This window comes from Cibotium barometz, chromosome 62 (genome assembly GCF_041138505.1).
Source record: "Cibotium barometz isolate CiBa-2024 chromosome 62, ASM4113850v1, whole genome shotgun sequence".
Taxonomy (NCBI): domain Eukaryota; kingdom Viridiplantae; phylum Streptophyta; class Polypodiopsida; order Cyatheales; family Cibotiaceae; genus Cibotium; species Cibotium barometz.
This window is the reverse complement of record NC_141107.1, coordinates 1054275-1068356: the sequence shown is the minus strand read 5'-3', so window position 1 is coordinate 1068356 and position 14082 is coordinate 1054275. Positions and strand designations below refer to the sequence as shown.

Genomic DNA, 14082 nt, shown 5'->3' with positions numbered 1-14082 from the left:
CTGGCACTAGCATGATTGGGCGCATAGATGTTGAGCACCCCCAATAGCTCATCATGCATCCGCAGAATGACATACTGTGCTCTACCAGGCACAATGATCCCTCGATCCACAATGGCCTGCCGCCATGCATCTGCAATAACCATGCATACTCCTCCCTGTCCACCCAAAGGACCAAACCCTGCAGACCAGAAAGTGTCCCATCTACCAGGCATCACCGAACCATATCTCCGGATCCTGCTCTCACCCAAGTGGTGCTCCTGCATCATCAGAATGTCAATGCTGCCACCAACCAGGCATCTCTGTAGCTCCTGCCTCAAGCAGCCTCGATAGCGTATAAAGTGTGCTCCGCCAAGGCCCTGTACATTCCATGAGATGATCCTCATGGATGTCCTACTGAGGTGGATGCTGTCTCAGCCGTGCGGCGAGCCTTCGCAAGCGGCTTGGATGGAGAGTAGTCCCCATCCGAACGGCTGCGAGTCTGCCCACCCGGTGTACTGCAAGAATCCCGGATCAGGCGCCAGTGGCTGTGACCCATGGCGACTGCCTCCTGCTCTGACATAGTAACCTCGTGGATACTCACATATCCTGGGTCGCGTGCCAAATCTGCAACTATGCGCACGACCAAATGCCGAATCCCGGATGTATCCACACTCCCGGGATCCAAGAAAAAATGAGCCAACTCCCAAAGTCGGCCTATCACATCTGTAACCTCCAAATCGCTCATGTGATGAGAAAACTCAACTGCCTGAGTCTTCAACGTGCTGAGAGCGAGCTCTAGAGTCCACTCCCGGTCACAAGGTCCACATAGAGGGAACGAGAAGGCCACCGCTGAGTCTAGTGCCTCCTTCCCGCGGGCCGGAGGTATCACTACATGCACTCGGATGGGTGCTGGCTCATGGGGGCCCTCTGCTCCAAAAAGCCGTGTAAAGGTATAATCAAACGCCTCCGAGCGCTGTCGAATGCCGAGGCGACTCAGCCGACTGCGGATAGATGAAATCCGTGAGGCCCTAATCGGCATAGGTCTCCTCTGTGATGCTCGAGCGAGGTCAGTGCTCAGCGCCCTCCGGACTGCAGGTGAGCGCCAGGGAACTGCCAGGACCTCCCGGGAAGGCGAGGCGGGCGGAGGGGGAGGAGGGGGAGGCGAGGGAGGAGGAGAGGGAGGAGGAGAGGGAGCCGCTGCCGAGACCGGAGCGGGGGCGGGAGGAGGCGATGGCGGACGCGAGGCGGTGGGAGGGGGTGGGTGTGGGGGAGGTGAAGGAGGGGGAGCTGGCATCTCCTGGTCCTCGGTCGCTGCAGGGGTCTCTCTTGAAGGGGAGCAAATCTGTTCCTCACGGGAACCCAGTGAGGCTGAGACTGTGGCTGCTGCTGCAGCGGTATCTGGGCGCGCTGCTGTGGCTGTCTCCCTCGACGGCGCCCCTGTCCAGGCTGCCACTCCGAGGTCTCTGTGGCCTGAGCAGGTGTCCCTGAGGCAGCCTGCCGAGCCGAATCTGTGGACGGGCCATCCGTGGCCTGCTGCTGTGGTGAGGGTCGAGGTCTCCTGCGAGGGCAGGCCTTGGCCAAATGACCGACCTGCCTGCAAATGAAGCACTGGTTCGGGAGCCCCGAGAACTCCACTCTCTGATCTATCCACCCCCCCCCTATCCTAGGTAGCTGAATGACCTTAGGAAGGGAGGAGATGTCAGATACCAACACTCTGACCGAAGGTAGCCCAGCTGCTCTGGCCACCACTGAAGCTGCTGAGGGGCCCGTCTCAAGAACCGAGCCCACCAATGCTCCAAGCCTGGAGAGGAGCGGAAGATACTCCCGGCGGAGACCAGGGAAACAAACTGTAATATGGAAGAGGCGCTCTCCCTGCTCCGCCGCAGCTGGGTCAAATCCATGCTGCCAAGGCCTGAAGAAAGCCCGAGCACCCCTGATATCCAGAGGACTCATGGCAAGGACCTTGGCAACGCTCTGGGCGGCCTCGAACTCGATCTGATAATGTCCCCGGCCCAAGAGCTGTACATCCAGGATCTTGCCCACATCTGCAAGAAGGCGAGCCTGAAGTAGATCCCTGATCTCCCCTCTGCTGGGGCGAGTGCCGACTATACGGCAGATGGTGGAGTGAGCCTGAAGGCGTTCCACCTCTGCGGTGAGGCTCGCTTCCTCTTCCGGCGAAAGAGAAAGCCTGATGGGGATGACCTCGGCGGCGGGCGAGGGGGCTGCGGAAGAGTCCCTCTGAGGCGAGGCGGAAGGAGTCTCCATCAGAGTCTGAAGCTCAAGCGAAGGCGAGGCGAAAGCGGAAAACCTGCAAGAAGCGGGCTGCACACCAAGAGGCGGAAGGACGGATGACGATGAGGAAAAAAAAACAAAAACCCCCAAGGGGTGAGAAGCAGCACGACAGAGGAGGGAGGGGGGGGGGGGAACGGAGGAGAGGCCCAAAGGGGGGGGGGGCGGCAACAACGCGAGAAGGAGGGGGGCGGGGCGCTGCTGATGGGAGGCGGGCGTGAAGAGGCGAAGAGGCGGGGAGGGAGGGCGAACAGGCGGCAGCGGGGAGGGAGGGCGAACAGGCGGCAGCGGGGAGGGAGGGCGAAATGGCGAAGAGGGGAGGGGGGGCGAACTGGCGAAGAGGGGGGGGAGGCGCAGCAGCGAGGAAGGAGGGGGGGGCGGCGCAGCAGCGAGGAAGGAGGGGAGCAAGCGGGGGGCGGAAGGAAGAAAGGCCGCGAGGAGGGGGGGGGGAGCGATGGCGCGCAGAGCAGGGGGAGGCGGGAGCTTCAGCGAGCGGGATCCAAGCGTTTGTGTCGTCTGACTTTGGATCATGGATCCGGAGTTATGGCTTTGATGCCGAAATTATGAAATATCATGGATTGGGAGTGCATCTGCTATACCTGAAGGATATCTCAGTGGTATTAGGTTTATACAGTTGCGAACAATTGCTTTATAAGATGGAGGGGATGTCACCATTTGGTCCCTTCAACAGTCTTGGCTAGTGTTTCACACATTGAGCAGAGCCAAGGTGTGAACAGGGATTTTCCACAAAAGAAAGCTGAAGCATTCATTGGCATGCATTGGCCTTAAAGATGGCTATGCAACATGAGCTCCATGGGATTTAATCAGTTATGTGACTTATATAGTTTATAAGTCAATGTGTTTAGACATCATTAAAGTTTGGCCGGACATCATATTGTTTGAGGCGTGGATCCCTGGACATGTGGGACAGTTGGTGCCCCTCAAGCAAGTAAAAGCTAGGTGCCCCATCTGAGAGGATTACTTTTACAGTCTGGACACTAAAAGAGGTCAAGTTATATCATTCATAGAGTGATTGGCTAAACAAAGCACAAGCTTGCATATTTTTGGCAGGCCACTTTTGGCAAAAAATGGAAAAGCAAGAGCCTTATTTGAAGCTGTGGAAAATCCGGTGCAAGTCTGCATCCGCACCTTGTGTTCTTGTAAAAGCTTCTATGTGAATAAAGAAGTTCCTATGGGGGGCCGGCCATTTCGGCTTAGTGCGGTGTTTTTTATATTGTATATGGTTCTTCCGCTCTGTTTTTTATGCTCTGTCTGGTATTTGGGTCTATTGTTTATCTTGAATCTGGGAATCGCAGGTATTAAATTTCAGAGAGAACCCACAGGGCTTTGTAAGAAAATTTCCCTTTTGGAATAAAGAGACCAGAAGGGGGGGCTGACCCATCTTCGGCCCCTGGTATGGAGTACAGAGCACACAACGCATTCATACACAAAATCTGTATCTGCGTCTATGCTCCTTTTGCATCATGTGTAGTTTTGTCTTGATTAAGTGAAATAGTGAATTCTTCTAGGCAACCTCTCTGGGCCCCTTTGTGGTGACAACAACCTTTAGCTTATCAAAGGCGTGAGAAGCATCATCTGTCCATCGACGCAGGTGTTGACTTTAAAACCTCTGTCAATGGTGCCTATAGGCAAGAAAACACGAGAGAAAGCAGGGATTGCAAGTCACTGCACATATTCTCTAGAGGAAAACATAGCTGTCCTAGTGCTGTCCAGCAGTGGTGAAGGAGGGGACCGAGTTAGCCCTCTTCCCGGTGATACTGCAACTAGTTTGGGCAGTCTTTGGGGCTGATTTGCAGCCCACAAGTCAGTCCATACTCATTCAGCAATAAAGCAAATACACCTCTATGGTGGGGCCCCTTCAGAGGTTTATTTGGGACCCAATCTGAATTGCGCTCTTTGCTTCTCTCATTCACTCTCTTATGTGTGCAAATCTGAAATTTGAATGCTGCATTCTGCTCTAACCAAGTTAACGATTCTTTCTTCAAGCTTCCCCATGTGTGTAACAAACAGCATGGCTTTCCCTGAACGTTCTGCCGCATGTGGAAACCCTGGTGTCATGGTCACTTTTTCTCTCTTGCAGGGCTCACATTGGACTCATAGTGATCTTTCTTCATTTGCATCCAAGGATGCACGTCAGTGAGGCTTAGTTAACCTAGGATGGGCTTATTGTAATGTGGCACGAGGAGGACCGCATTTATCTTTGTAAACACTATTGGTCATTGGGGAGGGGATTTCTTAAGGGATCTGACTTGGACTCTAGTTCTCCCATGAAGTGTTAGATACAGACACTTTACCTTGGGAGCTTAATTTAGTGTTGGGTCAAGCCTTCATGCTTGGGCTTAACTAATGTCTGGTGGTGAGCCCATTCAGCACGTCTAAGCATGCTGTTGGATTGGCTACGAGGAAGCAAAATGTTACGTGATAAGGGCTTTATCTCAGCGCTTTCTTGTATTGATACATGCAGCTAGTCCATCCTTCTGTATGAGTTTTTTTCAGTTTTATTAGTCTTTTTCCATAGGCCAGTACCACATGGAACTCCCGTATCACTTTTGGTCTCATAGGCCCATCGGGTCTTTTGAAGATGCGCTTCCCTCAGTGCACTGTCTGTCATTAATATTTTGAGTTTTTATGCTGTTATTTGGATAGAGAAACAAGACAGCTATAAATTTAATGAATGCACCTTCACGTGGTGGGGGGCAGATTTTGTATTATAGGCCTGGGTTGTTTTGAAATTGGGGCTGGAAACAGTTTTGTATGCAGGAAAAACTTGTTATCGAAAGTGATTGCTTTTGCATTTTTTAGAGTGATTGTTTGTTTGGATTTTTTTGTGTTTAGTGGTGATATACTTTGTCCTATTGACAGAACGCGTCAATTTGGTGCTCCTGACTTAGCAACAGTGGTTGGAAATGGGCCAGTTGGCTCAATTGGTTTGGCTCGATCAAGTGAGCAAGATGAGGTGCCAAATGTTGGAGATTCTAAGACTCGTTGCCCTTGTGGCAATCCAGTGGATTCAGGAACCATGATACAGGTAAACTTTCTCTACTCTACTTGTTGTTGGCTTCACAACTTGCAACATAGTGTTTGTGCTCATCATTTTCAATCTTTAACCATGCAAGACGACAAGTCAGTTTTTTACCTCGGGTCTTAAAGTGGCATATATTTGGATTCACAAGACTGTAGGTTTCAGAAGTGTGTTAAGCATTTCAAAATATAAATTTGAAGGCTACCAATGCCAGCATGGAACTCTTTGTTTGTAACGTTATGTTTTGTGCTTGGTTGTAGTGTGAAGATCCCAGCTGTTTGGTATGGCAGCATGTTAATTGTGTTATCATTCCAGAGAAGGAGGACATGAAACCAGAAATCCCTACACAGTTTTTCTGTGAGATATGTTGTATTCAGCGTGGAGATCCGTGAGTGTTGCTTGCATTGGCTATGGATGCTTGAATAAATTGGCTTCGACCCTATGCCTGCCAAAGAAACTAAAGGATTGGCTAGTGATTGATAATGAACAACCTGTTCTCTTACCACACTTTTTTACTTTGCTTTTTAAAAGCATTGTGACCATATATATTTTTTGGTTGTGATTATGATAGAATTTACTTCTTTGTTGCTGCAGGTTTTGTGTTTCAGTTGCTCATCCATTGATGCCAACCAAAACGATCACCTCTGTTCTATATGCGGAGGGGGGGTGAGTTTTACCACGATTTGATCTAAAGTCATTTTCAAATTATTCTGAATTGGAGTTTGGCCATACGCTATCTGAATGTTTCGATGTGGCAGTACCTTTTTGATTCTTGTAGGTCCTTTGTGGCTGGGCTATTAGTTTAGCGATATTCATTTCTGGGCATTATGTTCAGATCTTTTTTTAGTTGCACCGTAGTGCAACTGACCTGTCTATAGTGTGATTTTTTTAAATTTTTTGTGCCACTTGGCATGATGTATTGCTTTTGTTGCCTAACTTACAAGGCCCCTGTCTTACAAGAAAGAAGGATGTGATACAGGCCATTTTTTGATCTCTTGTGTTTTCTCTTCCCGCCCTGGTTGTAAGCCCCAGGCTCGGGAAGGTTGAGGAGAGGTTCTCATCAAGAGGTTAGCATAAACTGCACTAGGGCCGTTCGCCCATATTAGATGTCCATGATACCCAATTCTGTATGTTTTGTTCTAAGAGAATGGACTGGAAGTCTGATTCGAAAATATCTCATAGAGGGCAACAAATCAACAGACATTAAAGTTTGATTATATTTTTCAAAGGTATTGTTGCTGGTGAATGGGCATATTTATCCATTGTTTTGTGGAGGTATACTGAATTTGAGGTTGTATTTCAGGGTCTGTTCTGACTACTTGACATAGCCCTTGGATAATAAAATGATGAAAATCTTGTGTTAATTGTATATACAGATCCAGCACGTTGCAGCGTTTGGATGCATCATTTATGCTCAGCCATACTGATCGAGAGCTATTATGCAATCCAAGTTATGATCTTCAGGTCATGTTCTTGCTTGTGGTAGATTTTTTCCCTGACTCTCAGCACCATAGTTAGAAAATCAACAACTAAGAAATCATCATTAGATCTTTTCTCTGCGTGCGCATGTGCGTGCGTGTGTGTATGACATGCCAAATCAACCACACATGCCACGCTCCACTTCAACGATGCTCTTCAACACCACCAATGTCACGAGGGCTCTTAAAGCTGCATAATGGTTGGGCCAAGGACCACGAGGACCTTTGTGCAGAACATAGTAACATCATCCCCTACAAAACCTACGAAATGTTTCTGCGCCAAAAAACATTTCGAAACGAGAGCAGTTGCCCTGTAACATGTGGAAGCTTACAGACGAGGATTATACTTTGATAAATACTTTCAGCCTTGGGTTCTTGACGATGAATATCACAATGTAGAAAGAAAGATATATTAAACGTCTACTAAAGACCCAAGGCCAAATGGCAAAGTGATACAATAATGTCCATCGCATATCTCATTATAGAACAAAAAATAAAATAGAAACAAAACAAAACCATCTCACTGGAGTGATAAAAAACTGTCCATGGGAATCTCATCATGGAATACCAGGAACATGAAACATGATAGGAGCATCAGCCCCCATTAGATGGTACATCACTCTCTAGAATATTAAGCATGGGGCTAATGATTATGGTCGAGAGGTCTCCCTCAGCTATGTAAGCTTCCGCATGTTATAGGGAGAGAGAGAAGAGACATACACAGTATTGGGTCCCAAACCCTCTGAAGGGTCTCCACCACATATAGTGTATTTGCTTTATTGAATGAGTAGAATGGTGTATTTCCTTTATTGAATGAGTAGAATGACATAGTTCTGGCTGTAAATATCCTGGATTGATGTGACTTTGGATAGCTTTGTTGAAATGTGCAATGTAAAACGAATTGGTTATTTGGTTGAGTGTGTGAACGCACCCTAGAGGTACAAGATATTGTGGCAAGATAAGAATGCCACATGTAATATTGTATGGTCTGTGAGTGTTGACCAAAAGAGTGGAAAAAGGGAGTGCCACATGGATGATGACATGTAAAGTGGGAAGGCCTATATCATTGTATGGTTCATTTGTGATATGCAATAGAATTGAGTGTTGAGTGTGCAATCTCTCTCTCTCTCTCTCTCTCTCTCTCTCTTTGGATAGTGATGTGTATGATGCTTACCTTTGTTGCTGGAGTTTTTCTCCCAGATATTATCCATTAGGAGCTCCTAGTACCATACTTTTTCTCATAGTTGTTTCAGTTTCAGTTAGTTGTTTAGTTGTTTTTAGCTTTTCTTACACAGACATTGTATCAGATCCACCAATTGTTGTAACCTTTTTGGTCTCATAGGTCATTTTGGCCTTCTAAAGACGTTAATATATCATTTCATTTCATTTCATCTCTCTCTCTCTCTCTCTCTCTCTCTCTCTCTCTCTCTCTCTCTCTCATGGAGTTCTTAGTGTGGTTTAATCCACCTTAATTATGTTGCTTAATCTATGTCTCACCATGATCAATCCCATTTTAGGATTGTTTAACATGGTATCAGAGCTTGGGTGGGCTCTTGGTCATGGTGATTATTTATGTATAGATTTCTTGGTTATGTGTCTATTTGGTCAAGCATTATTTTCAGTTTATTATAAAAAAAAATCATGCACACTCATATTATCGTTTGGATTTGCATCTGTGAGGGTTTGAGAGAGATTTGGAACTGCCATTCTCAAGTTTGAGAGGAGATTTGCAATAAGGAGCTTGCATAGAAGCTGCCCAAGAGAGCTACAAATGGGAGACTATGGAGTCTTCGGTGTCAAACAAGGAAGCTGCCCAAGGAGACAATGGTGTCTCAAGATATGGCATGGTTACCAGTTCCATTTCAATTTATTGGTTGCAAATGCTGTTTTGGTGCTCATCTTGGTTGGGCACATGGAGAGTGCTTCAATGGGAGGCACTATTGCTACATAAAATTTGATGGAATATGCTTAAGACAGTTGAGCATGAAGTTGGGTGCTTTCATGTGTAAGAGGGCGCATTTAGGTGCACAAATGGCTGTGCATTAGAAGCTTGGACAGCAAGCTTGGAAAAAGAGAGTGGAGACTCTCTAATCAGTAATGGTGAAGCCCACTTGGGGGGCATTCTTGAAGCATAGACTAAAAGCTCTATGGATGAGCTTATGCAACCAATAACCATGGAAAAGCTTAATGAAGCTTTGAAAAGCCTCAATAGACAGAGAGAGTAGAAAATGGCAAAGAAGATAAATGATAGGTGACCAAAAAGACATCGATTTGGCCAAGTAAGTGGGCACCAAAGAGAGTGGTGCCACACAGGAAAGGATTGTCTACAACATTTGTTTGTAGAAGCTTTGTAGCAGCGGTGTAGTAGTGTGACTGTGTTAACTGCATTGGGCTGATATAAATCGATCCCACGAGGGGCTGCAAAGGGTAGTAGCGAGAGCGTGGGAGTAAGGTGTTTCAAAGCAACCAGAGTCTAAGGTGCTCTAAGGGCACCAGCGAAGTAAAGAAGAATGCATGCCACAATTAAGTAAAAGGCCTTGAGCAAAAACAACAGCAGTATGTGCAATGTGTGGACCAGGCGGACTTCACACAACAGAAAGCACAACATGACACGACTCACTGTGTTCTACATAAAAGCATTGAAACCTCGCGGCCTCAGAAGCAGGAAGACGAGTTCTGAGCAAAAAGCATGGCATGTGGCAGCCATGTTAGGATAAGAAGGTACAGGGAACATGGATCTCTTGGCGTGCTCAACAACTACGACAGATTTGTGACATGCTCTTGTAGGTGCTGCAGTTCAAGGAGATCAATGGAGAGGCTCGTGTAGTAGTAGAGGGGCAAAGAGAGGCGGTAATGGAGATCAGTGGAGAGGCTCCTGTAGTAGTAGAGGGTCAGAGAGAGGCGGTAATGGCAAGCTTCCATGGCTGATGCTTCAAGTCTAATGGCAGAAAGGGCTGATTGTTTTAAGCGAGGCAGATAGGCAACAATAGATGTTGTAGGGATGCCCAGTTGTCCCAAGCCGTGATGAGAGATTGGAGGAGCTCGTTGCTGGCAATAAAATGGACACCTCACGTGTTATTTTTTTAAAGAAAAAAAAAAGGATAAGGATAAGGTGTTAAACCCTTATCAATTTCACACCACAATAGCCACTTGGAAGTTGGAAAATGTGAATGTGCATGTTACTACTTTTGTTTTTTCTCTCTAGCCTCGAAATATTAGAAAAATATCGGCTTTACAAAAGCCGTGGTATTTTTTGACCACTTGGATTTTGTGGGTACCCTGCCCTTGCTTGCATGCATAAAATGGTTGTATTTTCTCTCACCTAGATTTTATGAGGGTCCCTTACCCGAGTCCATGGGTGCTCAAAAAGGATGTAATTGTGGTGTGCATTGAGTTGTGCACGCATAGGTGTCGCACTACATGGGTTGGTTCCCACCCGAACTTCTATGTTCAAATCGGACTCAGTAGTTCCGTTGTGAGCGAGTCGGCTCAAAATGGACTTGGTATCTAGGATGGTAGACATATGCACACACACTTGTTGAACACTCCAATTTGCATTGAGAGAGAGTGTTGAGATTAGCAATGCCAAAATTGATGGGGTGAGAGATGAGTTGGTCAAATTGATTGGAGAGATTTTATGCACACACCCAAGTTTACATTGAGGAGGGGTGTTGAAATGTGCAATGTAAAATGAATGGGTTATTTGGTTGAGTGTGTGAACGTACCTTAGAGGTGCAAGATATTGTGGCAAGATAAGAATGCCACATGTAATATTGTATGGTCTGTGAGTGTTGACCAAAAGAGAGGAAAAAGAGAGTGCCACATGGATGATGACATGTAAAGGGGATAAGGCTAGAAGGCCTATATCATTGTATGGTTCATTTGTGATATGCAATAGAATTGAGTGTTGAGTGTGCAATCTCTCTCTCTCTTATGGAGTTCTTAGTGTGGTTTAATCCACCTTAATTATGTTGCTTAATCTATGTCTATCACTATGATCAATCCCATTTTAGGATTGTTTAACCAGCTTCCCCTTGGCTGAGATCTTTGAGCCTGAAGACAAGTCCCTGTTGGGTTTTGACAAATCCTAATGTTCAGCAGAAAGTACGTCACTGTGCCTTATGTACTTCCCTTGCTTTTTTCAATAATTATTCAACTCTGTTACTCGAAACTGGAAGATTCAGCTCCAACTACATCAAAAGAATGAGTAAAACCTACAACGCCAACGAAGATCAACAAGAACACAGAGTAGGGAGCAATAGAGAGCTTGGAACTTGGAAGTGTGGATATACTAGAATGAAGTGACAAGTACTCTAAGTACAAACCTGAAATGTAAAAGTATAGGTGTTTGGAAACACCAAATGTCCAAGGGGAAAAACCTCTATAATGTGTAGAGGGAAAAAGTGCCTTTGTTAAGCCCCTGTTCACACGGTCACTACCACATATATATAATCCTACAAAATCCCATTGTAGTGATAGTGTGAACATGTATAGGGTAGCAAATCATTGCCCAAATGGAGTAAGCCTAAAGCTTTGCAGAAAGCTTCAAACTTTTCTTGAGTCAACGTCTTCGTAAACAGATCTGCAATGTTGTCATGTGTACGAACATAGATCAAGATGATCATCCCAACATGTAACTTCTCTCTAACATAGTGACAATGATTCTCTATATGCTTGGTGCAAGTATCAAAAACTGGATTCCTTGCCGCAGCCATAGCAATCTGGCTGTTAGTGAGAATGGAAGTGGGCACTGGGTTTTTGCTGACACCCATGAAGATCTGCCATCAATCTCCTCAACCACACACACACTCAACTGTAGTATTGAAAGCTGTGTACTCCGCTTCACAAGATGCAATTGGTTGCTTTTTGCTCAATTGGGATATACATGAGCTGCCAAGGAAAAAGCAATTCCCACTTGTGTGGGCACTCTGGTGCCATAATCACTAGTCCAATCTGAATCATTGTAAGCAAGTAAATGACAATCACCTCCCCAGGATAAAACAATCCAAGATCCTGGGTGCCCTGTAAGTGCTGAAACACTCGCTTCGAAGGTTGGTGATGCATAAACTTACTCAATAAGACACCCCATACTGTATGTCTGGCCTTGCATTACACAAATATACGAGGTAGCCCGCTATCAAAAGGCTCTCTTGCATCATGGCTCCACCTGGGTAGAAATAGGCTTGCAATCCTGAAATTTAAACCTTTCCAGCAGTCCCTTTATGTACTTGGACTGTAGTAGCACAATCCCTCATTTGTTTGCATAAACTAAATGGCCAAATAAAAGTGCAATAGGCCGGGATCTAACATCTAAAATGAGGACTCCAAATGAACCTCGAATGCTGCGTTTTTATGCTCATCTGTCCTAGTGAGTATCATGTCATCGACATAGAGGATGACCACAATCAAATCCTCTTCGTCCACCTTGACATAGAGGAAACTTTCCATTGGACTATTTTGATAGCCTTGGCTGGTCAAATAAGCATGTATCTTCTCATACCAAGCTCGGAGAGCTTGTTTAAGGCAATACAACGCCTTTTTTAATCTACATACTTTTCTTTCTTTTCTTTCCTAACCTTTTGCCTTAAATCCAATGAGCTGGCTAGCTTCAGTTGGCCTAAAATTCATATAAATGCTGCTGACTTCATTTGTGGACTTGTGTCCACTTGGCCAAGTGATATCTTGTCCAATTGGCATAGTCGCAAGGGACGGGGGACGGTAACGAGCGACGGGGATGGGAACGTGAATGGGGACGAGGGTAAGAACGACACTTAAAAATTACTTTGTCGGCGCCACCCACTCGCCTATACGGGCAAAGCTTGCATGCCCATGGCCGTGCACCGCCTCCATGAGGGGATGGAGTGTGATTGACCTCATCCCACCATGTCCATCCCGTCGTTCTTCTACGGGAAATTGGAACTTGAAGTGCCGCGGCCCGCCTCCACGTGAGGAGGATGCCATGGATGATGGATGCCCATTGCCTCCTTGTCACTTGATAGCTTGAGAGAGAAAGAAAGAAAGAAAGAAAGAAAGATATATTAAGCGTCTACTAAAGACCCAATGGGCCTATGTTTATGTTTTCTTTCTGTTTTATTTTCCATTCCATGATGAGATATGCCATGGACGTTATTCCATGATGAGATATGCCTTGAAAGTTGAGGTAGAACTTGAGTGTGAGGGTGGGTGCCATGTGGCCCTGTGGGTGTGTGTGTGTGTGAAGCTTGAGAGAGAGTGTGTGTGAGGCAGAATGTGTGAGTCTTGAGAGGCTAGAGCTTTCTTATGGGAGAGCTTGAAACTTGAGACCTTGGCCCTTGAGAGTTGCCGCTTGAGCGAGAGAGAGAGTGTGTGTGTGTGTGAAGCTTAAGCTTGAAGTGTGAGAGGGAGTGTGTGTGTGTGTGTGTCTTCTTATAGGGAGGGAGGCAAGAGAGAGGCCAAGGCCCAAAGCCTCAAAAGGCTTAAGGCCTATGGGCCAAGGCTAAAGGTCCACGAAAAGTCCCTTCCAAACGACTGGAAAAAAACGGTATAGAATGTGACCGTTGCCCAAACATTAACTTGGGGCGTTCCCATGCAGTTGTCCCTCACACGCGTCCCCTCCTGGATCCGTCCCCGGAACACGGTCCCTTGTGAGGGACGCCCAGCTGGGGACGTCCGTCCGTCCCCGTCCCAAAGTGTTCCCGGGGTGGCGTCCCCCCTTTCCAAGGGTGTAACATGCAGCGGAAGTATTCGTATTGGAGGATCCTGTCACACAAATGCTCACACCATCTTCTATATCTTGAGTTTCGCGAGTTAGCAATCCACTTTAAGACTCCAAACTTTAAAGAGATATGAGAGAGAGAGATGAGAACTGTACACCGTATGGGGTCCCGAATTACCCATTGAAGGGCCCCCTATCCCATTACCGAGATAGTATTTGCTTTATTATCTTTAAAGAGACTGACGGTGTGACTCACGATAAGCCAAACGCAAGACCTCTGAAGACCAAGTCTTGGGCTGAACTGTACACTGCTGTAGAAACACCAAAGATGTCCAATCTCGAGCCTATCCACCCTTCCCAATGGAATGAGAAGGGGATGCAAAGCTGAGGCTGAGAGAGGGGCTGTTTGGGACTGTTCTAGACTGAGTATGAGTGCTGTAAATGAATATGAATGCTGCGTTTTACCTTTACCAAGTGGCTGGAGCAAAACGATGAATGGATGAATGCTGAAAATAGTATGGATGCAGAAAACGCAAGGCTGAATGCTGAAACTGCTGCGTTTTGCTGATGCAGGGGCTGAATGCTTATGCGTTGATGCG

At 46.4% G+C, this 14082-nt stretch overlaps 1 protein-coding gene across 11 annotated transcripts in view; it reads left to right on the top strand.

The window, feature by feature from the left end:
• LOC147603999 (E3 SUMO-protein ligase SIZ1-like) overlaps positions 1 to 14082 on the top strand; it is a 108796-nt gene that overhangs the window by 19219 nt on the left and 75495 nt on the right. For 6 of the 11 annotated variants that reach the window (XR_015265426.1, XR_015265425.1, XR_015265423.1 and 3 more), the window contains exons 5-8: positions 5152 to 5317; positions 5572 to 5699; positions 5906 to 5977; positions 6688 to 6793. Coding sequence is in view for 2 of the 11 variants with exons in the window: in XM_086795409.1 (XP_086651535.1) it covers positions 5152 to 5317; positions 5572 to 5699; positions 5906 to 5977; positions 6688 to 6793 (472 nt within the window). In the remaining 9 variants the exon portion in view is untranslated. The remainder of the gene's footprint in view (positions 1 to 5151; positions 5318 to 5571; positions 5700 to 5905; positions 5978 to 6687; positions 6794 to 14082) is intronic. The other 5 variants (XR_015265430.1, XR_015265429.1, XR_015265428.1 and 2 more) reach the window with 1 other exon arrangement.